Source organism: Phoxinus phoxinus (assembly GCF_949152265.1).
Source record: "Phoxinus phoxinus genome assembly, chromosome: 14".
In the NCBI taxonomy this organism is placed as follows: domain Eukaryota; kingdom Metazoa; phylum Chordata; class Actinopteri; order Cypriniformes; family Leuciscidae; genus Phoxinus; species Phoxinus phoxinus.
The window spans coordinates 7,357,859-7,385,027 of record NC_136889.1 but is presented as its reverse complement, the minus strand read 5'-3'; the positions used below and the strand labels follow the sequence as shown (position 1 = coordinate 7,385,027).

At 37.3% G+C, this 27,169-nt stretch overlaps 1 protein-coding gene across 3 annotated transcripts in view; it reads right to left on the bottom strand.

Moving 5' to 3' along the window:
- The window catches only part of kcnma1a (potassium large conductance calcium-activated channel, subfamily M, alpha member 1a), a 176,066-nt gene that overhangs the window by 42,867 nt on the left and 106,030 nt on the right, over nt 1–27,169 (bottom strand). For 2 of the 3 annotated variants that reach the window (XM_079635398.1, XM_079635399.1), the window contains 12 exons: nt 27,077–27,152; nt 26,063–26,138; nt 25,486–25,656; nt 23,293–23,384; nt 13,867–13,977; nt 13,480–13,585; nt 13,196–13,278; nt 11,902–11,971; nt 11,008–11,163; nt 6,561–6,670; nt 6,194–6,262; nt 92–178 (listed from right to left, as the gene is read on the bottom strand). In XM_079635398.1, the coding sequence (XP_079491524.1) occupies nt 92–178; nt 6,194–6,262; nt 6,561–6,670; nt 11,008–11,163; nt 11,902–11,971; nt 13,196–13,278; nt 13,480–13,585; nt 13,867–13,977; nt 23,293–23,384; nt 25,486–25,656; nt 26,063–26,138; nt 27,077–27,152 (1,207 nt within the window). Of the gene's footprint in view, nt 1–91; nt 179–6,193; nt 6,263–6,560; nt 6,671–11,007; nt 11,164–11,901; nt 11,972–13,195; nt 13,279–13,479; nt 13,586–13,866; nt 13,978–23,114; nt 23,207–23,292; nt 23,385–25,485; nt 25,657–26,062; nt 26,139–27,076; nt 27,153–27,169 lie in introns of all 3 variants that reach the window. The other variant, XM_079635400.1, reaches the window with a different exon arrangement.

The following is a 27,169-nucleotide window of genomic DNA, read 5'->3' as shown; positions in this document are numbered from 1 at the left end:
TGTCCTTCAAATTCCAGTTTTAATTTGTATTAAACATCAAAAATCAAACATAAGAGTGCATGTAATTCTGATAGGTTGGGGACATATTTACCTTTTCACCTCTTTGGCGTCACTGGCGATAAAGAATCCCAATGTCCCCTCTTGCATCTTAACGTGATTTCCGGGGTTGATGAGAATACTGTTCAGTCAGAAAGAGAGTCATTCTCATTAACATGAAGAAAATCAATCTTGCACATTCAAACACTCTAATCAAGAGGAATGGTACACATGTTTTTGGACCTCGTTGAGAAACTGATGAGAAATACACTGCCTCAAATTTTGATACTGGAATTGAACTTTTGTCAAAAAAAAGCTGCAGGGAAAGGGACCTATTCAAGAAATACTGCATAGGCCACTTGGCTCCACACAAATACAGTACAGCACACAACAGCATGACTTGCCCATTTTAATTCTTTTTTTCAAGATGGTCTTAGATTGAATTGTCTGGGTGATGAGATAAAAGAAAGAATTAAAATTGGGGTGGTAACAATCTAGGCGTTTTGGTTGATGGGCCCTTCAGAAACACATAGTGTGAGGTCTATCGTCACACAGCAGCGCAATTGAATTCCTGCTTTAGTTCAGTGGAAAGCAAGAGAATGACCAGCCCACCAAGAGTTCAGGATGCATCCTGGGTCTCTGAATCTGCGGTAACAGCGCAACTAAGCCAATACATGCCATGCTGTTTTCAAACAGGACAGGCTAATTCTGAAATTATGTTAAAGACATTCTGATATCATATCATTTGAAACTTCAGCTCATGGTTGTTATTTTTACTGTTGTTGTTGTTGTGTGGCCAAATCATTTTTTTAAAAAAGCACTGAGGCAGAGGCTGCACTACCAATAATCATTATCTGTCACTCAAAATGACTGTAACGTTTCTGTCATTTAATATTTTTTCCATCATGTTTAACTATACTGACTATTATATATAGCAGACATGCTGTATGTAATATCATCTTGCTAAAGCATTTATTATCATTATTAAAATTGCAGTTTGTTTTAACTGGGAATAGTTGACCTTCAATAAACCATGTAACACATATAGGTCTGGTTTCACAGGAAGGGCTTAGATTAAACCAGGACCAGATTAAACCAGGCTTTTATAAATGTGCCCTAGAAATAAACATTACTGGTGTATTTTTTTGAGACAAAACAATGGCACTGACATATTTTAAGAATTATAAATTGATATTTAATTTCTTAAAAAATATATTTTTACGTTCGAATGGTCATTATCAATTCAAAACATGTAAAGACGGCAACTGTAAAATGAGAATTTATAGGTTTAAATTTGTCTTTTTATTGTCAGAATGACAAAGGATTCTGGATCAAATTAAGTAAATAACAGGATTTGTTTGGTTAAGGCAACCTCTGCATCTAGGTTTGGCTCCCGGCGGTTGTACAATCCCAGGCTATTGTGAAAAATTACTAGTCACTGCCAAACCCAAGCTTGGTGGGCGAGGAAATTTAGCTGTCTATGAATCCAGTGTCAGCTTCTGCCAGAAATTTGGGAGAGTCTGGTTTGTAACTGTAGAAGTTCAACAGTGTAGACAAAGCCACTACTGAACCACTGTATCATTCCCCATTAATTAGACAGAGACAGGATGACACAACACAGCCATCAATGGTCGCCAGTTGTTAGGAATCATCAATGAATTAAGTGGTGGCTGCAATACTTGACAACTGCCCAGCCTAGAGTTTGGACTGGAGAGTCAAGGCCAGAGAGCCCAGACGAAAGGGAAAGCCGCATGACAGACATCCCATAGATTCAAAAAAGGTGGCCAGCGTCACTGGCTCTCCAAAATACATATACTTATTTACCGTTTGATACATGTAGTCTATCAAAATCCTTTCCTCTGGGCTCATCAAATAACCACTTCATTGTAAATGAAGGCTGAAAGAGGGGGATTTAATCCATTATAAAGCGGATGTTGGCTGGTCAGTTAATGAAAATGTCAAAAGCTCACTGTATTGCTTGAAATTATTGTGCTGGGTTATTTATCACTGAGCTTTACATCTGATTAAATAGCCCCCTTAGCGAGAATCAGCACATTTGACATGCTGTTCAGAAGATGACTACAAATGGACTCATTCACTGACATATTCACATACGTTGCTCCCCAAATTTGAGATTTTCACAACATTTGACACTAAATCAGACAGAAGCCTTATGCAATGGGTCGATCACAGACAGATTGCATGGAAATGGAGGCTTCCGCTCATATCAAACCTCATATTATGGGAAACAAAGCAAGCATCACACATCACGTGACAGCATACGGGCATGCGGTTACCAAGGCATCACAACCAAGCACATCTAAAAGAGAGCAGGTGCAGCCACCGCACAGCAACACGTAGATGCAAACTGTTGCAGTAACTTCTGTGCAGTTGGATTGTTGTATAGAACACCAAACTGACAGGAAGTGACCTCACTTCATAAACATCTACTCGGAGACGCACAGGCATTTGAGGACATGATGAAAGTAAGTTCCAGACAAACTTTGACAAACAGACCGACAATTTAGTCACACGCACTCGACAGAATTAACATATCATACGCACATAAAAATACTAAATCACACTCACTCCGACACACAAATACACACAAACGCAATACAGTGTTAGAGTGGTAATGACAGAAAAGGCAAATATGGTGCCATGAATAGTGTGGCATTTAATAACCAGTCAGTGTTTAGCGTTTAAAACTGCGTGAAGTAAAACTTGCCATATTGAGACATCAGTTCTTAATGAAAAAACACTAGTATTTTCTGATATAATGCACAGTTGTTTTCCGATTAGGGCAATTTTCTCTGTGCATTACGAAATAAGTGAGAAAAACATGAAGTACTGTTGGCATGGAGAGCTCAACGCTGAAAAAGACACGGACAGAAATGATTTGCAGCTGATAAAAACTGAAAAGTAATCAAACAGGGAAAAAAGGAAAGGAAAGGAGAGGAAGTCCAGAACAAAAACCAATGATGCACGAACATGGAGTGGATAAACGTTGTGTTGATATGTGAACAGCACAGACAAAGAAACAAGTGAATCGAACAATAGCAACTACTCTCTCTGCCTGCAAAGAAGTTAGTGCATTAAGCACAAAGAGAATCACAATATAAGAGATAGCGAGAGATTTTGGCCATTTTTGAGAGGGAGGTGGTACAATATCCTTAAGATTTTCTCCCACAGTTGATCTAAAGTGTAGAGGGGTGAGATAATGAAGAGGGCATACCGCTTTCTGCTTCTGCAAACAACAAGAAAACATTATAAATCAAACATAGACTGGGAAAGGAGGAGGCGAGGTGTCAGTCATCTGTATCTGCACAGTAAGATCAGGACTCTAAAGTAGAGGGCAAAACAGTCACTTTCACCATAAAAAAAACAAAAAAAACACTATTCTACAAAGGGACCAATATGGTCTAAATCCCAAAGTGCTCTTCTAAGTTTAGACCAGCTTAGAACACCAAATTGAGAGTTACGCTAAAGGATAATGCCGTGGCCTCTAAAGGTTTTGTCATTATGTGTAGTATGGCAAAGTTAAGAACCAAAGTTTAATAGCCATCCATTAGAGAGTAATCAAATTATATGACCTGCATCACAGTGACACATTATTTATTTTCTGTGTGTTGGCACGGATAATACTGGACATGAGTGATATCGGGGAAAAATAAGGATATGTTTAAGATTTTCAGAAGGCGAATTAAACGACGAGAACAAAAACGAGTTTATACTGTAACTACTGTATTGGTGGGCGGTATGAGCAAACTCTTATATCACAGTTAGGGTGACCACCCGTCCCGCTTTGCGTTGTACCGCACAGCATTTTCACCCCTTGTCCCGCACGTCGCATATTGAGAAAATGTCCCGCATTTCCATCAGTCTGTTGGTTTTTAATGATCATATTAAGAAAACGTGCATGCGATCTTTTGCCTTTTTAAGAAAGCATTTTATTTATTGTTTTTGTGGCGTAGTTTTTCACCTATATTTAACAGCGCTTCGTCAGAAGTGCAAATACAACAGCCGTTTTTAAAATCCTATCCAATGGTTGAAATGAAAGGAGTAAACACGGTCACTGGTAGGTTGTGGCGGCTGTCAATCAAAATGTGGAGCGGTGATTCGTTCCATGTGTTCCCTGTCAGAAAACAAATGGATAATTCGGTCAATTAAAATGTGAATTTAACAGAGTTAGAACTTATTGCCTGCTGTGGTTGTTCTAATTCACATCCTTTCTAAAAATATAAAAGTTTTTGGTTTAATAGATTCTTAATATATAAGACTGTCAATTAACTAATTTTATGTTGTTTTTTATTTTATTTGATCTTTATTTATTTTGTTGGATTTTAGTTGGACTTGGTCAGAACTGTTTCAAAAATAGTTATCTGCATGATGCCTGCTGCTATTGGGCTCAGTGATGTTGAACTTAAATGACATGTAAAATAAAGACATGTTATGTTACATTGTAATGTAATGGTGTTTTCTGGAAGGGACTAAAGAACAAATTATTTTAATCAGCTGAAAGGCAGAATACAAATGTTTTTATTAAGTTAGATTATATTATATAATCTTTACATTATATAACAGTTTCAGGTTATTTTTTAGTGTTGGTAACATGTCCCACATTGTCCCACACAAACTTAGTAATCGTCCCACATTTGGTTTGTCTGATGGTGGTCACCCTAATCACAGTCCGAGTTGTTTTATTATATGGTAACAGTATATTACAATATTGTTTTTCCTGATGGAAATTCAAAGGAAAAATATGTTTATATGTCAATACCTACTTTGGGATAATCCAGAGATTACTTTACAAAAGAAATACAATTCATCTATTTTGATTATTTTGTCTTTTAACTTTAAACTTATTAGAAAAACTAAAATATCAACTTATTCATAAAAATGTAACAAGTATGACATCAATGTAAAAACATATTACCTGAGTGTAACAATGTAAAAACATATTACCTGAGTGTAACAATGTAAAAACATATTACCTGAGTGTAACAATGTAAAAACATATTACCTGAGAGTAACATAATAGAAATGATAAAACTAATATAAAATGGATAGTTACGACTATAAATTCAGATTGGATTAACCGCTTTTAAGCTGTTATAAAATAGATGGACAATATTCAGTCACATACCTGTGACCGCACATCAGTTGAGTTCCATAATAAAAGCACCTTGAAATGTTGCAACTGTGTAAACTGGGTTTTGCCAAACAAATACCATAAATACCATTTAATAAAAACTTTCATTACTAAAATAATTTACATTTCTATACACTTCATTTATCATTCCTCCATGGAATCCTCCATGCTAAAGTAAATAAGGTGAAGTCTAGCCTAGCCAATACAGTATATCCATCAACAGTGGAATATATGGAATAGCAGAATGTTTACAGACACATTTCTAGTGTCCCATAATATATTATCATACCGCCCATATAGCAAAAAAAAAAAAAAACTTAATGCGAGCTGCATATCAATGAGTTATTAGAGAACAAACAGTACCAGTTCGTCATCTTAGTATTTGGGCTGTGTGTGTGCTTTCAGGCCATCTCTAAACCACACTTATTAGTACTTACTGTGTACATAAAATGTATTAGTAAGAGTTACAATGTACAGAAACATTGGAACACAGGTTGTGGATGTAGGAAGGGGTGGTGGGATTTGGCAAAGTCGAAGTTACTGAGACAGAGTACTTCATGTTATTAGTTCCAATGGGTCACTTAACAGAATGCCACAGATGTGCTATTGATAGAAGGCTCTTTACTCGGAGAGAGTAAACCCTCATCAATACAGCACAGTGAGTCTGAGCAGATGTCATGGCTCTTTGGCTTCACAGTGACTCTTACAGACAGTGATCGGCAACTGTGATGCTGTGAGAGTCAAGCTGAGGCGAACTTCCTCCAGTGACAGAACGTAACATGCTGCTGTCTCAATGAGAGCGATTTCAATTTGAAAACAGATTAGATCAGAGAGATTTGCAGAGAGATTTAATGATGAAAACCTGCCAGCCTTTTCTTGCAACATAATTTCTAGCGAGTTAAATAGGAGAACTGTACTGTAGGACCAATGAGGGACACAACTGCTTTGCCCCTCTTTGGTCCGTGTATTGTGCATGGTGGAGTTGAAGACCAAAAGGGGACAAACCTGCTTTCCCTTTGCTCTGACTTGTACTCAATAGCAATCAACAGCAACTTGAGCTTCACATAGCACAGCCTGAAAAAGAGAACCGACATTAAGTGTCAAGCAGCTATTTAAATTCATAAGTTTCATTAAATTAGACCTTAAAAACAATTTCAAGTTCATATATTGCAATCAGTGGACAGCGTGGACAAGCAAATTGTTAGTTGTTGAAAATCACATCATGCGAGGATACGTGATATTTCAAATTTGCAGTCAATTTGGCATTATATTAAAAAGCAAGAATATATGAGAGCCTTTATGATACTTACTATTATGTGTTTGTAAAAATGTGCAGTAAAGCTCCCATGCTTTAGAGCAGAAGCATACTTACTCACAAATTGTAGGAAATGAAAGCCCCACAAAGGCACTGGACAGATATTCGGTGTACATTTCATTAGCTACTCCCTCCAGATAATACTTCTGCCAGGTGTCCTCCTCAATCTACAAGGCAAAAACAGTTGGATTCAGCTACCAACATATTTAATTTGTATTAATCAGACATTACAACATTAAATACATGACTTACTAAGAATAATAATAATAATTCAGTGGACAAAAAGCTCTAGAAAATAAGGTGTGACTTAAAAGGATAGTTCACCCAAAAAAATGTACATGTTGTTCCAAACCCATACAACTTTTGTTCATCTTTGAAACACAAATGAAGGTATTTTTCATTTCTGTCCCTCCATTGAAAGTCAATTCACCCAAAACTCTGACAGTTCAAAATGTTCATAAAGAGATAGAAAAGAAATCCATATGAATTGAAAAGTTTTAATTCTTTTGAAAAGACATGATTGCCAGGTGTCCTCCTCAATCTACAAGGCAAAAACAGTTGGATTCAGCTACCAACATATTTAATTTGTATTAATCAGACATTACAACATTAAATACATGACTTACTAAGAATAATAATAATAATTCAGTGGACAAAAAGCTCTAGAAAATAAGGTGTGACTTAAAAGGATAGTTCACCCAAAAAAATGTACATGTTGTTCCAAACCCATACAACTTTTGTTCATCTTTGAAACACAAATGAAGGTATTTTTCATTTCTGTCCCTCCATTGAAAGTCAATTCACCCAAAACTCTGACAGTTCAAAATGTTCATAAAGAGATAGAAAAGAAATCCATATGAATTGAAAAGTTTTAATTCTTTTGAAAAGACACAATTGCTTTATCCACCTAATTTTGCAACGTGGAAGTAAGCTCTTTCTTTGAATGTGTGAAACTTCTGATTCATTAGCCGCTATAAATAAATAACTAGAACTATAACAAAGTGCAGTAAACGGTAAAACTAACTGCACTGCAAACCAGTGTGTTTTTGATTATGGCAATGCATCTAAAATAATAAGATAGCAATTAAAAGTGTGCAAGATAAGCAGTATAACAGACTGTTTTTGTACAATTAAAATAACTGGAAGTGAATGACTGGAAGCCAGACACATTCAAGTTACAAATGTCCACGTCCGCTCTTTCAATAAAAATAAGGTGGATATGATGAACAGATTTAATTTAGCCATTTATTCATATAGAATCAATGAACAACCAATTAATCAATGAACATATATAGAGCTCATCACATATGTTAAGTCAACCGTGTTTGCTTGACACACAAACAACCAATGAGGTTTGTTCTTGAGTGTCAAGCAAGTACAGATGAGCTTCTGTTTATCATTGAGGTGCTCTATGTACAGTATGTGAGTTTATCAATGTGCCTAAATTAAATGTTCATCTTATAAACAATTGTCTCTCTTCTCGATTCATATGGATTCGTTTTACCATCTTAATGAACTTTTTGAAGAGTGAAAGAGGTACAGAAAACTCAGGTTTCATTAAAAAGTATCTAAATTTGCTTTTCAAAGATCAACAAAAGCCTTATGGGCTTGGAACAACATGAGAGCGAGCAATAACAGCCATTTCAGCAGAGGACAAAAAGCTGTTGGTTGTGAATATTACATACTACTGAACATATAGTGTTTAATTAAGTCAATAAAAGCCGTGTTTTTTTTCATGCGCATCAAATTAAATATGTCATCAACTCTAACTAAGTTGGATAACCACAAAGAAGCATTGTGTACAGTCTCATACCAGAACACAGCATACGCACGTCTTGCACTCTGAAGTTTCTCTCTTTCTCAATATCATCCTTTCACTTGTTTAACATTTCAGTCTTTTTCAGACTTGAGAGTGAGAATAAAGGCCAGGCATATTTGCGTGTCTGAACTCCCAGCTGGTCTCTTCATCATCCTCTCATTACATGCGTCTCGGGATGTGGGGCGGGTGGGGCTGTGATAAGCAGCGGGGCTATTAGGCAAACACTCTGCCATTAGTCAGCCATCTTGCCAAGCCAACGTCTATCTGACAGACAGTCAACAGAGATGCTTTCAAAGCCAGGCCCAACTCTCTTTCCCTCTGCCAGGCTAAGAGCACTCGCATTCCGGAGCAGGCATCTTTTAGGGTGGCACTAATGGGTAGACTTTTGTCATTTAGTCCTAAAGAGATGGCAGCCATTTACCATAGGCTCCCTGCCTGTCAGAGCTGATGTAAGTAAGTGTTACGGGCGTGTTCTCTCGCACCGACTGAACAATTATTTCCTCAAGTCCCTCCAGAGAGCCTGATCCGAATCCCCTCTGCTTATTGCTTTTTTGTTAAACCTGAAGAGACCAGATAAAGGAGTCACGCTGAACGTTCTAGCGTTATTATTCTTAGTGAACGACACAACACATCAGAAATGTATACTTAGGACAACAGACATAATGCAAATGTGTTTGTGGTTGTGTGAATGTGTGGATCTCTGGGGTGTGGGTCTCATTAACACCTCCCGGTAACACCCTTCTGGTCTGCTTCCTGAATGCCCACTCAAATCAGTCATGTTGCCGTCTACACAAGCGGCCCTCTCTAACCCCACTCCTTCAGCAGACAGACTGGGCCTTACACTCTCACACATTGTCTATATTGTCTTGATGTCTCACTGTGAAGTTATGTAAAGTTGCTGACAGAAATGGACTGAAGATATTAAAAAAATAAAAATAAAATAAAAAACACCTTAAGAACAACAAGAAATATTAGCTAAACATTTTTAATACCACTAGAGATGCTTTGTTATGGTTGCCAAATACATTTAAAGGACCAATCTTTATACTTCATGATTATTGAACATTAAAGCGGATAATACAATATCAATATATCTAAGGGAAGAATTTTGTTTTCAAAATAACATCTGATATCACATGGTTTCAGTATTAACGTGAATATATTTATGTTTTATTTAGCGGTTTTCAAAAATGAACTGAATTACAAAAAAAAAGGTATACGTCTAACATCAATTGTGGGCAGAAAACAACAGGATAATAAATCTGCATATATGACTAAATGTTACAGATGTGACAATATAAAAGCCAACTATACTACCATTCAAAAGTTGGGGTCTGCAAGATTTTCTTTAAATATTTTTGAAAGAAGTCTCTTATGTTCACCAAGGCTACATTTATTGGATCAACAATGCAGTAAAATAGTAATACGGTGAAATAATATTACAATTAAAAATATCTTGTTTTTTTGTTGTTGTTTTTTAAAATATATTTTAAAAAGTAATTTATTTCTGTGATGGTAAAGCTGAATTATCAGCAGCTAATCCAATCTTCAGTGTCACATGAACCGTCAGAAATCATTCGAATATGCTGATTTGGTGTTCAAGAAACATTTCTTCTTAAATATAACTGGAAAATGGGATATTCATTAATGTAGACAATAAGGCTAATATGGTATTGGGACAAAGCCTATTTTACAAAGTCATTGCACAGGTGATGGAAATAATGGAAGCTTTCCAGTATCTCCATACATTTTTTGATCTCACTGCTCTCTATTACAGTGTGTTGCCATCGGACCCATTAAGAAATTATCAGCATCAATATTGATACACTTTCCTTTTTGACAGTTAAAGAACGTGTTTTGGTGAGTATGGACATGGGTCAGAGAGGTTAGAAATGTGTATTCGTACAATGCACTCTGGCATGGGTGGTCTGGGCTGTCTCTCCTCTAGGTTTTTATGAGAAGAGTGATGTGCCCTGCAGATGTTTCCACACATGCCACATTTACACAGTCATTATAAACTCATTCCTCATCTCTTTATGACACAAGAATGTTGCTCTCCATGTTGAAAGCCTGCGCAGTCAAGAGAAAAATCAAAGAGAGTAAAATATAGCCCTTTGCGGATTTCAGAATACGTTTTACAATCTCTGTGAAATTCTTTAGTCTGATCGCTCACTCATGCTCTCTCTTGATCTCTCTGTTTTTCCAAAGAGCTCCATCCAAATCTGAACCACCTGATAATAACCCACCACCTCACTGCAGCCATTCAGGCCTCAGACCGTTTTATTTAGTGTTTTCTTAAAAAGAGCGATCCGTACGTCTCTGAGCAGTCTGGTTCAGTTGGACGATAAATAAAGATGGCTTTGGGGTGCCGTTCATTGACTATGAAACAGGCACATGGTTCGCATTTTCCAGCTCTATCGGCACGCAGGAGGACAGTAAATTCTGAAAGAGGAAAAACCACTAATTTACATCCTCACTTCCACCATGCCATTGACTCATATAAATTACCTCATTATGGCAGCTGCATTGCTGTGTTGCCGTCCCGAGTACGTCCCAAATGAGACCGCCAGGCTCAGAAGATGATTTACTCAATACTATAATGGCTCTGGTGATTGAGCTGAAGTGGGGATGGAGGCTGATTCTACTCTACGGGATTTATCAAAGCACAAGACGGGCTGACGGTACCTTGATGTATGACCTCATGGAGAAGAGATTGGCGAGCATAGTGGACAGGCCCTGTGCCAGGCAACTCTGGGCTATGAAGCCAGCCTTCAACTCGGCCAAGCAGATCGCATCATCACCCTCCTTCCAGTTCCAGCTGGGAATGTTTAGCAGATGGGCCTGAGGACACATGGGACGAGAAAAGGGGAAGTTAACAATGTCCCCAGCTGAGATGTCTAACAAGTGTAGTAATGAAAAACACCAGAAAAAAAATGACAATCAATATATTTCTTACAGTTTAGAGAGAAGTTTTAGTTTTCTATACTTGTAGCAAATAAACATGAATTTATTATATATTATATTGAGGTTTGAAACACACAGTACAAAACACTGTCAAAACACAACGTGTTACAACAGCCCCATCTCTCTCCTGCCTTGTTAGATTATATAAATCTGTCAAACTGATAACGCAAATCTCATAACAGTAGCACGTCACTATCATATCTCATTGCTAAAACAGCAGGTTCTCTGACAGTCCTCTAAAACAGTTGTCTACAGTTGACATTCAATTGCTCTCGAGTGAACTGTCCCATGAACAAAAAACATCCATCAAGTCATTAACATCCATCTCCTGTTCCAGCGCTCCCTGATGAATACAGAGCTGTGTTCATGTTGGTGTAATAGGGAATAAGCATAAACATACTCTGTATTTGATTCCCCTGAACTATAAATTTACCATTGTCATGGAAAGCAGAATCTGAGGGCCTCATATAGCACATTTATTTGACAAGTCATGTTTCTGATAACTTTTATAGCCTCTTTGTACATTGTATGGACTGCATTCTTTCTGTTTAGGTCGTCAACATTTTATTGTTGATTTGACTTGACAGCAACAAAACAGAAAAATACACTTCCTACCTTATTGTGGTATTGCAACATTTGCGTGATTATTCTGATCTTTGGATGGTAGTTCTTGATAGATATTACCCTGTAAAAAAAGGAGAGAAGTCAACATGAAACAGCTTTTTTGCAGCAAGGGAAATAAACATTTCTGCCTTAAATAGAATATTCAGGAGGGGAAATATGCAGGACAGAACTTGATTTTATTCATCAGAGATTTAAGAAAGTATTTTGAGTGGTGCGCAAATATATATCTAGGTTATATATATATATATATATATATATAATCAACCAAATGCTGTTCTTTGAACCTTCTAATTATCAAATAATCTTGAAAAAACTGTATCGGTGCTTCTACAAAAATATCAATCATATATATATATATATATATACACACACACATTTTTGAGCTTTACTGTCACTTTGAATCAATTTGAAATATTCTTGCTAAATAAATAAAAGTATTATTTCTCAAAAAAAAAAAAAATACTGACCTCCTTTTGAAAAGTAGTATATGAACAGCACTTTCGAGAAATATAATCAACATGACTTACACTCACATGAGAAAACTCTAGACATTAATCTTCTAGTAAAATCTGTTTTATTCTGCATGGAGCAGGTCACTCCCTCATGTAAACAAAAACGTATTGAGTGCACATTTAACCTCCAGGACTGTCCCAGTATTCACCATCGTAAGTCACTTTGGATTAAAAGCAAGCATCTGCTGAATGAATAAAAAAAACAATTCATCTTTTATTTCCATAGAGAAGCCTGTGATATGTGGCAGAACAGTGTGACTTTACTGTGAAATCTAGTCTGGATTTCTCTCCAGTCTCATAAGAGAGGTGCAGAATTTATTTCCATATTAAGCTGCTCTATAACACATAGTTCAAAAGAGCATTCCAAGACATGCCTAAATTAATATTTCATTTTCCAAACAGGCCAAACTGTGTGCAATTCTGTGCGTTACTCGTGGCTAAAGAACATCTTCATGAAAGGAGGAAGTGAAATATGTTTGCCCTCCCTTCACACACTCTTTCAGAGCAATATTAGTTGACTCCATCCCAAAGGAAATTCCTGCTGGCTCTTTTCATCTGTGTCCAGGTATATAACATGTGCGAATCTGACCTGAGACGCCGACTATCCCATTCACACCTTTCTTAGACAGCACAGGAGGGTGAAAGACATCAGCTTTCAATACATCTGTTTTACAGTAGGATGTCTCTAGCGAGTGTGATGCTGCTGCACAAAACAAGATGTGTTGAAATCTGTCTAGAGTTGATAGGCAACTGTAACCCTTCACCGAACTGACCTCATGATATTAGAGGCATCTTCAGCATCAGGGTCTCCACAGTATTTGTTTGCAAGAATCAAGCAGGCATCAGCTGACTCGATCTGTACAAGATGGAAAAGAAAAGGTGAGACGGCAGTGTTCAGAGCAGCAGCAAAAATGGACACTAACAACCTCCTGCGTAATTCTCTACAACACCCCTACGATTCTGTGTCTGTAATAAAAAAATTAATTCGATAATGTATCAGTGTATGACACCATTATTAAACCAAAATGGGAGAAATGCTATGTTTTTACGATGTTACCTTCACTCTTGCTAGATCATGTGGGTTAAGGACAGATCCTTGATAGAATTCCACCTGAGTGAAGTGACGTTTGAACAAGGCTTCCAGCTCAAGATTAGGGGAAATACTATAATATGGCAAAAAGAGAAAGTATGTTATTAACCAAGTGATGTAAAGCTCTGCATTGTTTAAAATGTTTTCAATTCAAAAGGAACATTGTTACAAGTGTGCATCAAACGAAAGAATGTAAAAAAAAAAAAAAAAAAAAGTTACTGGCTGATCTCCTTGTTATATAAAAACAGGCAACTATATATTTGTTTTTCTTAGTAACACAGTCATTATATTCTTTACAGTGGGCAAAGGCTCCATCGATCTCATAAAATGTATTCCGAAGGGAATTGTACTTACTTATGAAGAAAAACAATTTCTACATTGACATCATCCCTGTCCTTGTGTAGGAAGTCTTTAAGGAAGTTGGAAACACTTTCGAGCGTGATATGACCACAGACCACAATGTGCCTGTAAGGGGGAAAATTCAGCTGAAGAGTGCAACATAAAATAAAACAAAACTCTGGCATATCCTAAAAAAAAAGCTAAAAGTCCAGAATAATAACCAAAAATGTCTTGAAAACATTAAATGTTGTGGCTTTCAAACATTTACTGTCTGTTATAGTCATAATAGCACATGTTGCTTTACCTCATATTTATAAACATGGTTTAAACACTAAATTAAGTGCTTTGAATTTTTCAGGGCAAACAAAATTTAATCTTACTTTTTAATGTTGGATTGTCAAATGTTCTTAATAAGCTATGTCTCTGTAGCCAAACCACCCTTGTGCTAAGACGCATGTTGACATGTACATCAGTACTAACTGACATGTATCGGAACCCCTGTCAAAAGCGGTTAAATTGTTTTTGGATCTGTGGCTGCCTTGAACTCTAACCGTGACTTCTCCGGACAGGCACCGAATGAAAAACTTGTGATACATCAGATGGAACAAACAAACAGACTCTAACGGATTGTTCCAGAGGTCATGGTCTTCTGGGGCTCATTTATTCTGCCTCTATAGTAAGATCTAGTTTCATACTCTAGAGCTGTTCCAAAACCTAGTAGTGAGTTGCCTTGACATCTACTGGCTATATAGGCAGCGCTCAAATAGCACTTCTGTGCAGTATTAGCTAAAGCTAAAGATGCAATAATATCACTAGGCAATAATCACACAAACAAGAGTGCTGTTATTCATACTGTATATTACATCAGTACAATAAACAAACTACTTCATATTGAGTAACTTACATTTTAGACAACATTGTCAGTTGTCTATTTTTGTTCCACCAATGAAAATAAAATCTAAACAGGATCAACTGTTTCATCTCAGAGCATTATACAATAATGCAGTTTAATTCCTGAATGTATCAGTATTTGGTCAAATTGGTCGAGAAATTAATTCAAAGACTCACTTGTTTCATCTATAAATGTACTGTATCAGTGTTTTTAAACAAAATGGTAGAGTAAATAATTCAGTGACTCACTCATGAAGACACTATCCGAAATCGTATACTGTCTGAGTAGGTACTACATTTGAATTTACTTTGAGACAATTATAAAAAAAAGTATGTTCTATATAGTATGCATATGGGTAGTATGAACACAATTTAGATGTATTACACCCGCCATGTTATTACTGTCACGTGACCTACGTTTTTTCGAATACTATGTATTCGGACATGCTATTCTTTTGGCGTATTGTTTTTTTGCATACTATATAGTAAATAAGTATTCGACTTTGGACGCAGCGACTCACTTGTTTAATTTCTGTGTTTTGAATCAGTTTAGTCAATGATTAAGTGACTCACTTATAAAAGACACTTGATTCATTTCTGAATTAATCTGAGTATGAATCAGGTTAGTCAATGATTCAATAATTCACTTATAAAGATTGTCACATATTTCAGTGCTGACTAAATCAGTGTGTTTTAACAAATAGATTCAGTAAATGATTCAATGACTCAAAGAAAGTAACTTGTCGCCACCAACTGGCACAGCGATGTAACTTGCAAAAAGAGTCACTGAGAAATCCCTTAGCTAAAGGTTGTTTTTAAGCCTTTAAACTATATACCATACTACACACTAATGCACTTTAAATTACACGCCAAAGTTGTTCTCAAGAGTTTTGCATGTGCAATGATCTGACTCTTATAAAAGATTACGGCCCATCATTACTATCCTAACAACTTAATGGCCACTTCTATAACTGTTGCAGAACAATAACCATGTTTTATTTGTCAAGCAAAGCTTCTATGCAACAGGAGGTTAAAGAGTTGAGCTGTAGGCATGGGGTTTTGCGGATCACTTCACTTCCCATGCTGGATGACTCCAATACTGCTGTGGTCAAAGTCTCAAGAGCTTTAACCGTGCATGGTAATCAATCTAAATCTGTCCAAACTAACTCTCTCCCTTCAGCAGACTCAATGTGTAGAAAGAACAGGGGCTGCTGACCTTAATTGTAACTGGGTGTATGTGCCTGTGCTCTCTCAGGTGCTGGAGAGATGTGCTTATTTGTGCTGAGATCCAGGGCAAACATTAAGCGGATCTCTGTTTGCCGGAGGGACGTGATGAGGCTTTATGAGTGCAGTGTCTGGATGCTATCACACATAATGATCTTCACAGATCTGGCCTCTTGTATTTAATGAGTGGTAGTAATTGCATGCTTGACTGTCCTGGGATGAGAAGACTCTGTTGAGTTGATGGCTTGGTCTAAAGCCAACCGTGTCTGGCAAAGGGGTGGCTTGATGAGAGACACATTATTCATGTTTTCCTATTTCCAAAAATGCCCAGTTGTGAGCTTTAGCTAAATCGGAGGGTTTTATATGACAATGCTCTCACTCTGTTTTACTCTAGAACAGCAGAACAGAGTCTCTGGCAGGGATACAAATACACTCTGTCTTGGCTTATGTCAGACATCTTGTCTCCATGTTTGGATGAGCCACCAGTGGTGCGTGACTGTGCTACTGATTGTGTTTCACCACTGTGGGGAATTTTTTTGTTTGTTTGTTTTTTTCCTTTATATTTATGGTACTGCCAATGAAGGAAATACAAGAAATAAAACCATGCAAAAGACTATTAGGTAAGACTAATGTCATTATGGACTGTATAGGTATTGAAATTATCACATATCATTCTGACAGAATAATTTTACTTTTTTTATTTAAATTCTTTATAATATAGTAGATTTGATCAGAGGTCGATTCATTTTTGTGTGATGTTTGTTATAAATAGAGGTAAATATTTAACTAGTCATGTGATCTTACAGTAACATGTGAGCCTCCATGAGGTCCATTGTAAAATAAAGCAGCTATTATTAGGCTACTGATATGACTAGTCCACATCAAAATTCTTAATCTTAAATTGCTGAGTGCATTTTTAAAGATTAAAATAGCACTTGTAAGTCTAGCATTTGTCCTTGCATTTGTTGTACAATTTTAAACGTCTTTATGACTGTATAGCCACAATATTGTTCACAAATATAGGAGAAATAATTAGTTTAAAAATAAATAAAAGTTTTTTAATCAGTGATTAAAAGTAATATGAATAATAAACACCAGAGCATTTTAACAAGAAAAAGAAAACTGTATATTTAAAATATAAAAATGTTTAAAAATAAATAAATACTACTGGAAAAACTTCCTATCTACACACTTAAGATGTCGTCAACTTAAAATACACACGAAAAACAACACACAGTGAAGAGAACACTTAGGTTACAACACAATGTTACGCACGATAAGGTGAAATAAAATGTTAAAACAATATGCACAAACAGAGCAATCAAATGCAGAAGGGCAGTTACCCAGCATGCACTGTGAAACATGCCAAATAAAAATGAAAAAAATATAGCAACAAAAATATGGAAATCGTAACCAAAATTTGAATAAATTAAAAACAACAAGCTCGAACATCAGCCTCAGCAGCGAAACCATTGATACTGCTCTAATCCTTAAACTGATCAATCATTTCAGAGCCGAACGCAAAGCCCGTTTCCGCGCTCGACTTTTATAAATCAACAACATTTTAGGAACAGATAGCTGCGAGGAGAATGTCACCTGATGAAAGGGGTGAACGCCTGCACTTCTCTTCAAACCAAGAGAGAACAGAGCTTGAGATGGACATATGTAGTCCATATGGAGCCAGGGCTCCATCATCATTATGACTTGATGCAGGAGAACAATAATGAATTTAATTTGGCAACTCTTTAGCCAGTAACACCTCTTTAAACTACTGTAATTATTCAAAAACACTTCATTATGTCATTTTTGACTGCAATTTCCCAGCATAACATGTAAGGCTGGGTATCGCTCAATGATAACCAGATATCTAACACTAGGGGGACCAAATGTAAAAGGTTAAGAATCGACCATTGAAGCCTCTATTTCTTGATTGGTTAATTGTTACACATCACAAGAGTGAATACGTTTTAATCTCTCTCATGAGGTTTGTTTCAGTGTTTGCTTTGACTACCTACTTTTTCATGAATACGAATCAATGCAATATCCCAAGTGTCCAAGAACTGAAAAGAGGTTTAAGCAGCATTTATGGCCAGTCGATGTGGTTTGTGATGGGCAAAATTTTTGCATTAGAATTCTAAGTTAAACTATATTTCTGGGACCCAGCAACTCATGTTTTCTTCTGTAGAGGAGAATTGGTTTCCCGATTTCCCAAAATGGTTTCCTGAGTGTAAAGATACATTCTAGGCTTTAAAGTGATACCAAATGTTTAGGGGTTAGTTAGGCCATTACAATTCAATAAAACCTTTTATGGCATTAGGAGCATTAGGACTGTTATTTCGGAGTGTATATTTACACCAATTACAAATAGCCTGCCTTGTTGGCAGAGGCTATTTACACAAATTAGACTAACTTTATAATATTATAATAATATATACATTAAACTGAAGTGCAAATATTGTCTGCCACTATCTGCACTAAACTATTATTTACACTTAGTGCAAATAGACACCCATTTTTGTACATGTTTATAAAAATTGTTTAATGAATAATCAGAAAATGACCGATATATAAACAAATAATTATGTAACATTTTAACATATTGAGAACTTAAGTGGATAGTTCACCCAAAATGTAAATTCTGTCATACTTTCCTCACCCTCATGTCGTTCCAAAGCCATATTAGTGTTGTTCTAATATTATTTATATTTTATTTCAGTTTTAGTTTCAGTACATATATTTAAACTTGTTATCAGTTAGTTGACAAGGCAACATTTCTAATTCCATCTAATATTTTTATTTGATTTTAGCTTTAATTTAATTAATCCCCCCTTCTATGTAAAGCGCTTTGGGTGTCCAGAAAAGCGCTATATAAATGTAATGAATTATTATTATTATTATTATTAATGAAAATAATAAAACAGTTATAGTTAACAATAACAACACACAAGACTTTCTTCTGCGTGACACAAAAAGGGATATTTGAAAGTCACTAAAATCTAAACATGACTTTTTATATATATATATATATATATATATATATATATATATATATATATATATATATATATATATTGTCTCTTCTTTTTGTGCTCCAGAGAAGAAAGAAAGATTTGGAATGACGTGAGTTTAAATGAAGAGTAAATTATGACAATTTATATTTTTGGGTGACTATCCATTTACTGGTAAATGCAAAGTCTGGAATGGATCATGTGTGTTTAGTTGAAGTTGACAGAAAACAGTGTCAAAGTGCTGGAAAACACTCATTTACATTAAACACCTATTAAATTCAGATTCTGCTAATTCATATTTACACTATTGATCATTCAAAGACAATTACATAATTTTCATTTAATTGTGCCTTGATTTATTTTCCCTCAACATACTTTTTTTTTGTCATACGTTTTTCATGCAGCATTTTATTTTTTTCTTCTGCTGGGTCCCAGGAGGTTATACATAAATACAAGTTTCTGTTAAATCTCAGCCTAAAAACTAGCAGGAGAATGTTCAATGCAGTAAGCTGTCCAACATCACAGACTATACATCAGATTGTCAGCTATGCATTGATAGTTCCCCAGCACACCTAAGCAGAAGTCAGGAAGCCAGATGACTGAACCTCCATTGATCTCACTCGTTTTAATGCGTTGTGAGGGCCATATCAGTAATGGCATTTCTACTGTACATGCCATTTCACCCTCTTTTCAACTCTTACTCCATGCATGCTCATGCCAACATCTTGCTGCGGGGCAAGTGGTGCCGGCTCCACATACTTGGTGTGGCTTCGATTCTGGAGAGAAGCTCAGAGGCGGCGCATGAGCTCAGAGTTCACTCAGGGTTTATGTCAGTTTCATCTGCGCACTAATGGAAACCACAGAGACCCCGGCCTGATCCAACAGAACGCTGCTCTATATTACAGTCATAGATCCAGATCTGTGTTCCCGTTCTGATGGCTAAGCATCATCAGAACACGCTGCTGACATAAACAGCCATCACAAACCTGGCTGTGGCATGGATTCAATAGCAGAGATTACAGTTCAAACTACTGCAAGGCTCGATACGCCATGACCGTAGTGTCAAGGCTCAACACACACACACACACACACACACACAAAAGACTAAAGAGCTATTGGTTTCTAAATGGAAACATTTAAGCCAAATTACTTTTGTAGTTGACAAATTACAAAATCACTCAATAAAGATAGTTGTTCACTTCAGTTCAGTGAGTGCACAGCGTCTTTAGCTTTTAACAAAAGACATGTGCTGTGTTAAAGGGACTATAGGATAAGAACTATGATTATTATTTTTTATACACTACTGTTAAATTTTTTGGGGGCGGTAGGATTTTTTTTAACGTTTTTGAAATAAGTCCCTTATGGTCAACTAAGACTACATTTATCAAAAAATATTAATAACTGTTTTCTATTTCATACATTTTAAAATGGAATTTATTCCTGTGATGGCCAAGCTGAATTTTCAGCATCATTACTCCAGTCTTCAGTGCCACATGATATTTCAGAAATGATTCTAATATGCTGATCTGGTGCTCAAGAAACATTTCTTATTATTACCAATGTTTTTTTGTTTTCAGGATTCTTTGATGAACAAAAAGTTTTTTTTTTTTTTTTTAGGTACACTGTGTAGTTGTTTAAGTATTTTATATGCTAAAATCAATGTCTTTATTCATAAATATGTCCTCATTGGAGTAAAATTACCTCTGCCAATGATCTGACTTATTCTCGTAAGCGAAGAATTTCTTATCTTTATTTACATTGGATGGGTAAGTCCAAGGAGGCTTCCATGTCGTTCCGCCACCTTGAAAAACTATAATAGCAGAGAGGGACAAAAATCACTAGCCTACCTCAACGCATTTCCACAACTCGTTTTCGTTCAGAGCGAGCGTTACGTGACTGACACCAGCTAAAACGGACAAGGAGATCAGTGAGAAGCGCTTGGAAGTGCTATTGGAGGACATGTTGTCATAGCTTCTTGGTACATAATGGCTACCGTAGTTGCAACACGCATTTGAAAAAGCGAGGCGCTAGAGAGCACTATTCGTTTGAATGCAAAAATACAATTTCACCGCTAAATGGGAGAAATTCCTACACAGTGTACCTTTAAGCATTTATTTGAAATATGTAGAAATGTTAACCATATAAATGTCTTTATTGTCACTTGCATGCTTCAATTTAACCCCAAACTTTTGAACAGTAGTGTACATATAACTATGATGCTGTCACTCAAGTAATTTGTCCATCACAAACCACATTGATCATAAATACTGTTTAAGAATATTTCTGAAATATTCTGAAAAAATCAGACTAACTAGTCTTTAGTTTCGTCACTTCACTATGATAAACCACCAATTATATTGGGATAATGGTTCAGACATAAACAAAAAACTACTTACAGTTCAGTTATTAAGTTATTATCTGGTGATCTGAAGAAAAAAATAATCGCATATAGATACACTAACTTTTGAACACTAGATAATTATTATAATTGTACTGTCATATTTGTGACCATAAAATACCTGGTTTTGCTGCTTCCAGGTTATTCCCACAAATATGATAATAATACTTTTATCAATAATAATAATAACTATTTAAAAAATAATGCATAATCGTTGGTGTTTAATTCAAACTAAACTCTACACTTATCATTAGTATAATAAGCATTTAAATAACATTTATGCAGCTTCCAAAGCTTATTCATAAACACTTACTCATAGACTATTTATATTATTATTTTTTAACTTGAGGCTCTTGTACATTTTTGAGTTTATGCAGAATTAGACTCTAAACGTATGTGTTTTGCACCAGCCTGAGCTTGTCGGAAATGTGCTGACAGTTGAAATAAATATCTCGACATTTATTTCGAGGTGTCATGATGTGTCCGTTCATGAGCACTCAGTCCCATGCATATTTAAACAATAAGGCAAAGCCTGGTGCCTGTCTTTCTGCTCGGCCAGAGAGCTGGAGCCTACTGTAATTGCAACCAGATGCATGCATAGCCAGAGAGAAAGAAAGTGAGAGAAAGAAAGAGGCTCAGCTCTTTTGACAAGGCCTTCTCTCAACACCAGACTGCGAATCCAAACGTGGGGCCGAGGCCAAACATAACATTTCATCAATCTTGTTTCACTGACAGCGAAACGGCATCAAACAAAGGGGCTCCTAATGACTTTCTCCCGGCTTAGTATTTGCCCTCAAATTCAGATGATGAAAGCCGGACGTGACCGTGGGCCTGTTTCACGCTGCGTAATGGGTTGGGAAATAGTGCGCACGCTAGAGAGAGAGAGAGAGGGCTCTGGAACTTAGACGCGAGCGTTTGGGAGAATCGCTGTGCTGATGACAGGGCCGTGTTTGAGCCAGAAGACGAGTGTGGGGAGGGGTTAAAATATCCACATTCACATTCAGGGGTCATCTTTGAAAAGGAAAAGAAAAAACGGAACATGATAAAAGTACCAAGCGGGGCAAAAAAGCAAGCCAATTGCAATGGAGCAGCTCCAGTGCGAGAGCTGAGGCATCCAAGCATTCAGGGTGTGCGCTGACTGAAGATCAGGGCCAGAGTCATGTCACACGGAGATGAGGTTATGAGCCAGCAGTGACGCACAGCCAGAGAGGCTTTTCTCACTGCAGCATGCACAACCAAACAAACAAACAAGCAAACAAAAAAGCCAACAGACATCCATTCACAAAGAGCATGCAAGAGATGGATCAAGCATGACGAATAGAACTCAAAGAACAGAAAATTGAATCAAACACAAGACAATGATGACACTAAGTAAACAGTGTCTTGTATCTGAGCATCATACAACTAGTTCTATGAGCTAATGATTTCATTTTCTATCATTTACTCTGCTCATTTATATTACAAATACGAAACAGACACCCATTCTACAGCAGCACATAACGGATGGAAAACCAACAGCAGTCACTGTAATGAAATTAAAATGCAGCAGATGTGTTACGAAAAAGAAGCCACGGACACAGAGCAAAGGGCATGGACATGTGGCTTCGATGGCCAAGGTCTCCAGTCACAGTGTGACTTTCATTTGTCCTATAATTTTTTTTTTGTCTGGACTAACCCCCTCTCTATCTGAGAAGGGGGAGTTTGAGTCACACAACCACACCTGGTTCTGGATTTTGACTTACTTTCTGCCTCGTGTCGAGTTATAACTCCCTCCGTATTTCTTCCGATTAAGGATGAGAGCAGCAATTTCTGGCACGTAGCGAGCAAACATGGCCTACATGCATGGAACAGAAAAAGAAAAGGGCATGCAAAGAGGGGTTCTGCTGTGACCGAGGCCACAGAGGCACCTTGAATACTTACTTTCTGCCATTTACCGCACTATAGGAACCACCATATTTCTTGCGGTTTCCTATTAACTCTATGATTTCAGGGACGTAGCTGGCAAACATGGCCTAAGGAGAAGATGGGAGACAGAAGCAGAGGCTAAAAAAGAGAGCGGAGAGACCCGTTTGAGTCTGGATTTTTACCCCCAACCTCTGATGTGCAGAAATTGATAGGGCTTGTGTTTTGTCGGGGGGGAAAAAATGGTGTAGCTTGGTCATAATGGTCATAAATTTTTTAAACGTCCATTGTGCTTCTGAAAAGATCTGAAAGGATCTTTTTAATTGTGGGGGAAACAGAATAATGGACAAAAAGCCAACTTTGGAGACACTCCACTTTTTTTCTTGTCTTTATTTTATTGGTGCTGCCCATCTGTTTTCTCTGACAGCACAAAAAATATCTTGTGAAAACGAAGAGAAAGAAGAAAAAAACCTACATGCCATGTTTTGTCCAACAAACACTATTGCAGTGGCAAGTGTATTTGAATAGTCCAGCCTGATCGCCCACAGCTGCAAAGCACATTAAGACTCATTAGTGTGCTTTAAATGAGCTGGATGCGCTTTGCAAGATTGCAGCCTTGACTAAGTTCTGCTTTATCTCCACGCAGCATGTTACTAGAGATCTTAATCCCTGAGTTGTCAGCCTGACCTTCCGAAGAGAGTTGTGAGCGGTTCTTCACCCCCTCTCTAGGGCCCTAATGAATTATGACAACTGTCTGATCAGACCTGACGGTTTACAACATTTCCATACTGAAGTCATTAATTGAACACCTGATATAAAGCAGAGCAATGATTATTTCCAGTCCTCCTCAAAAACAAAAAGAAATAGCAGATTGCTATGGAAACTTCTGGACAGCTGGAACGTTCTGTCCAGTGATAGGAATGGAGCGCATCTGTCCTGCGTTATGTTTGTATGAACTTCACATGAGAGTTATTGAATGCCTGTGGATGATCTATACCCTGATCTTGAGTAGGTTAACCACCAAGACCCTAAGGCTGGACGATATATATATTGATTTTTGAATTTGTATAATTTCCTTGAATCATTTCTTTTTAACTTTTCAAAATGACATTCCCTTGAAAAACGTATTCACTGTAAAAAGTGAAAATTAGTTATCTTGTAGTAACTATTTCTACCTGATCTGACCCATTAATTTCACAAGCGCAACCAAATGTATTCATGATCATGCAGTAATATGATGAAACTATTTATTTGACATGAAAATCATTTTATAAAAGATGGCACAATATTTTTTTTTAAAAAATGAATAAGATACTATGTTCATGTGGAAAACGTCCTTTTTTAATTTGATTTTTACAGTATTTTATGTCTTATGCAATAATTAATATATAAATTAGAACAGGCCTATCTGATAGGATTTGAATGATAGTATTTATTATATAATTATATATATTTTTAACTACATTTTTTTTAACTAAACTTAAGAAATGTTAATTGCAGTTTGAAAATTAAAGTCGAACTAAATCTACTAATCCCAGCTGCTTATCTCTCATTTATTTGCTGTTCTCCCCTTCTAAATCAGTTTAACAAAAAATGAAACATACACAGCTAGTCTGAGTCTGTGTTATTGCTATGTATATTTTTCTGTATCACCATCTGAAGTTGCGCTGGGGTAAATGCACTCTTTGAGTGTTTGTGGCTGCTGTTGCTATGGAGACGCTCAAGCAGGACTATGGGCCATCCGCCTGCCACTGTGTTTGTTGGAATTCGGGGAGGGAAACAGAAGGATGGGATCTCCTGAAACCGCAAAACTGTTTTAAGAGAATAGCAACAACATTATCGTCAAAATACATTCTTTAAAGACTACTTTAAATGTAATAAACATGAGTGGTAGTGTCATACAGCATCTACAAGAATTTACACAATACATGTACATTTCATCTTAACTTGGGCTGTAATGTTAAAACAAGGTAATGGATTTTAAAGGCAGGGGTGCAAACGTTACAAAGACAGTGGACGTATACAATATGGTAAAAACAGCGTTATAATTTGGGCCATTATGAAGACTGTGGAAAGACGACAGTTATGAGAGTCAAATCACAGGAGTTGTCTTATTTGTACATGGTAGTTGGAGCAAGGCGTTTGCATGAGGTAGGGGAAGAGGTGCAGGAGGGGTGCATTGAGTGCCAACAAGAGGAAAAGTGTTTTTACCAGACCACCAAGAATGAAGAAGACCATGAAAAGGCGTCCAAGAGTGGTTCTTGCATAGACGTCTCCATATCCCACAGTGGACATAGTGACCATTAATAAGTACACACATTCCCAATATGAGAGCGGTTGAGAGTTTTGAAAGTTTTCCCATGGATCCCCTGAGTTTTCCACCTGCAGTGGAGAGGAGAGCGAAGAGAGAATTACTGAGCGATCAAAACACGATCCTCTACAGCCATCTAGTGTCCATAGAGAAAATCACAAAAATGAATTGTGAGAGAAACCAAACTGAGGATTTAGTGGCAATCAGAGTCTTTACTGCCATCTAGTGGCACAGATGTCCTCTGGCACATCCTGATAAAAAAATAAATAATAATAATAATAAAAACACGGAAAAGGAACAACAAAACACCAAACCTTTAGATGAACTACAACACAAACCATATACGGCACAAAGGGACAGACGTGACGCTCGTTTAGGAGCTTTTTCCTCCCACGAATCTGCACGTGCACTCCTCTCTTTGTCAGTTTCTCCTGGGGCATAGGGAGAGGGGGGGCGTGTGTGTGTTTTTTCACTCACCAGATGAATGAATCCTGCAGCAGTGAGCCATGTGCTTATGAAGATGGAACACAGGTTCACCAGCTTGATGGAATTACTGTGAGAGACGAGAGTTACATCAAACCTCTCAAAGTGAAACGCATCACACTGACGTACAGATCAGTCAGTCATCTACTGAGCCCAACACACACACGAGCGGGCCGCTTCCAGCCGCGCCTTGCCGTAACACTGCTCACTGGGAGTGAACACACAAGTTATCAGCAAACAAATCAGAAGACAGTGGGACCCCGAGGACGACCAGCGCATATCTAAAGAGGCGTTCACACTGTGGGTTTCTACTCTACAGCGTGTCAGGGGGTGGATGCATGCTACTTCTCTCGTTGGTAGTCGGCTGTGCGTTTTGCGTAAAGATGACCCCAACTTTGTAATGTTGGCAACGGTCCTGATGCTCATGTCATCTCAAATTGCCACTCTCACTGAAAATGAAAGACTTCCGGTCACTGCAAATCGCCGTCAATGTGAACACCCCTTCTTTAGCAGCCAATGAGAGAAAATACAGTGGTGGAAATGTAACGTCCTGTTGACAGCTGTGTCAGTTCAGTGTGATATATCGGAGCAATTTCCCCCGAATGAAAAACGAGATAGCAGCTAAAATAAATGAAACGTCCAGTGGTTTTACAACCACTGAGTTGGGTGCTGACTGCTTTTTCCCCACTTCCTTTCTGATTCATTGCCTTTTTTTACGAAATACCACGAGATCTGTCATGTGTGTGACAGCCTGCCGGAGGAGGAATCAATCAGAGGCCTGTCTGCTTCATACTCTTGCATTCATCAGGGCTGTTCTCTTACCTACAGCACACTAAAGGCGCACACGGTGTGGGATTAATGTAAAACATTCGGCGCAGACTTCCGGGTCAAGTCTGGGTAAGTGAAGGAACGGACACCAGGGACCGTTCAGACTGTGTGTTGATGCCAGCGGAGTGGAGCTTTTGATACGGACAGTGAGAGAGATGCGTGATATGTCGTCGGCCTTACCTTGTTTTTAAGATATTCAAAAACTGTAAAATTTCTGAGAACTGTATCAATCTCAAGGCTCTTAGAAACCTCAGACCTACAAGAGAGGAGAAA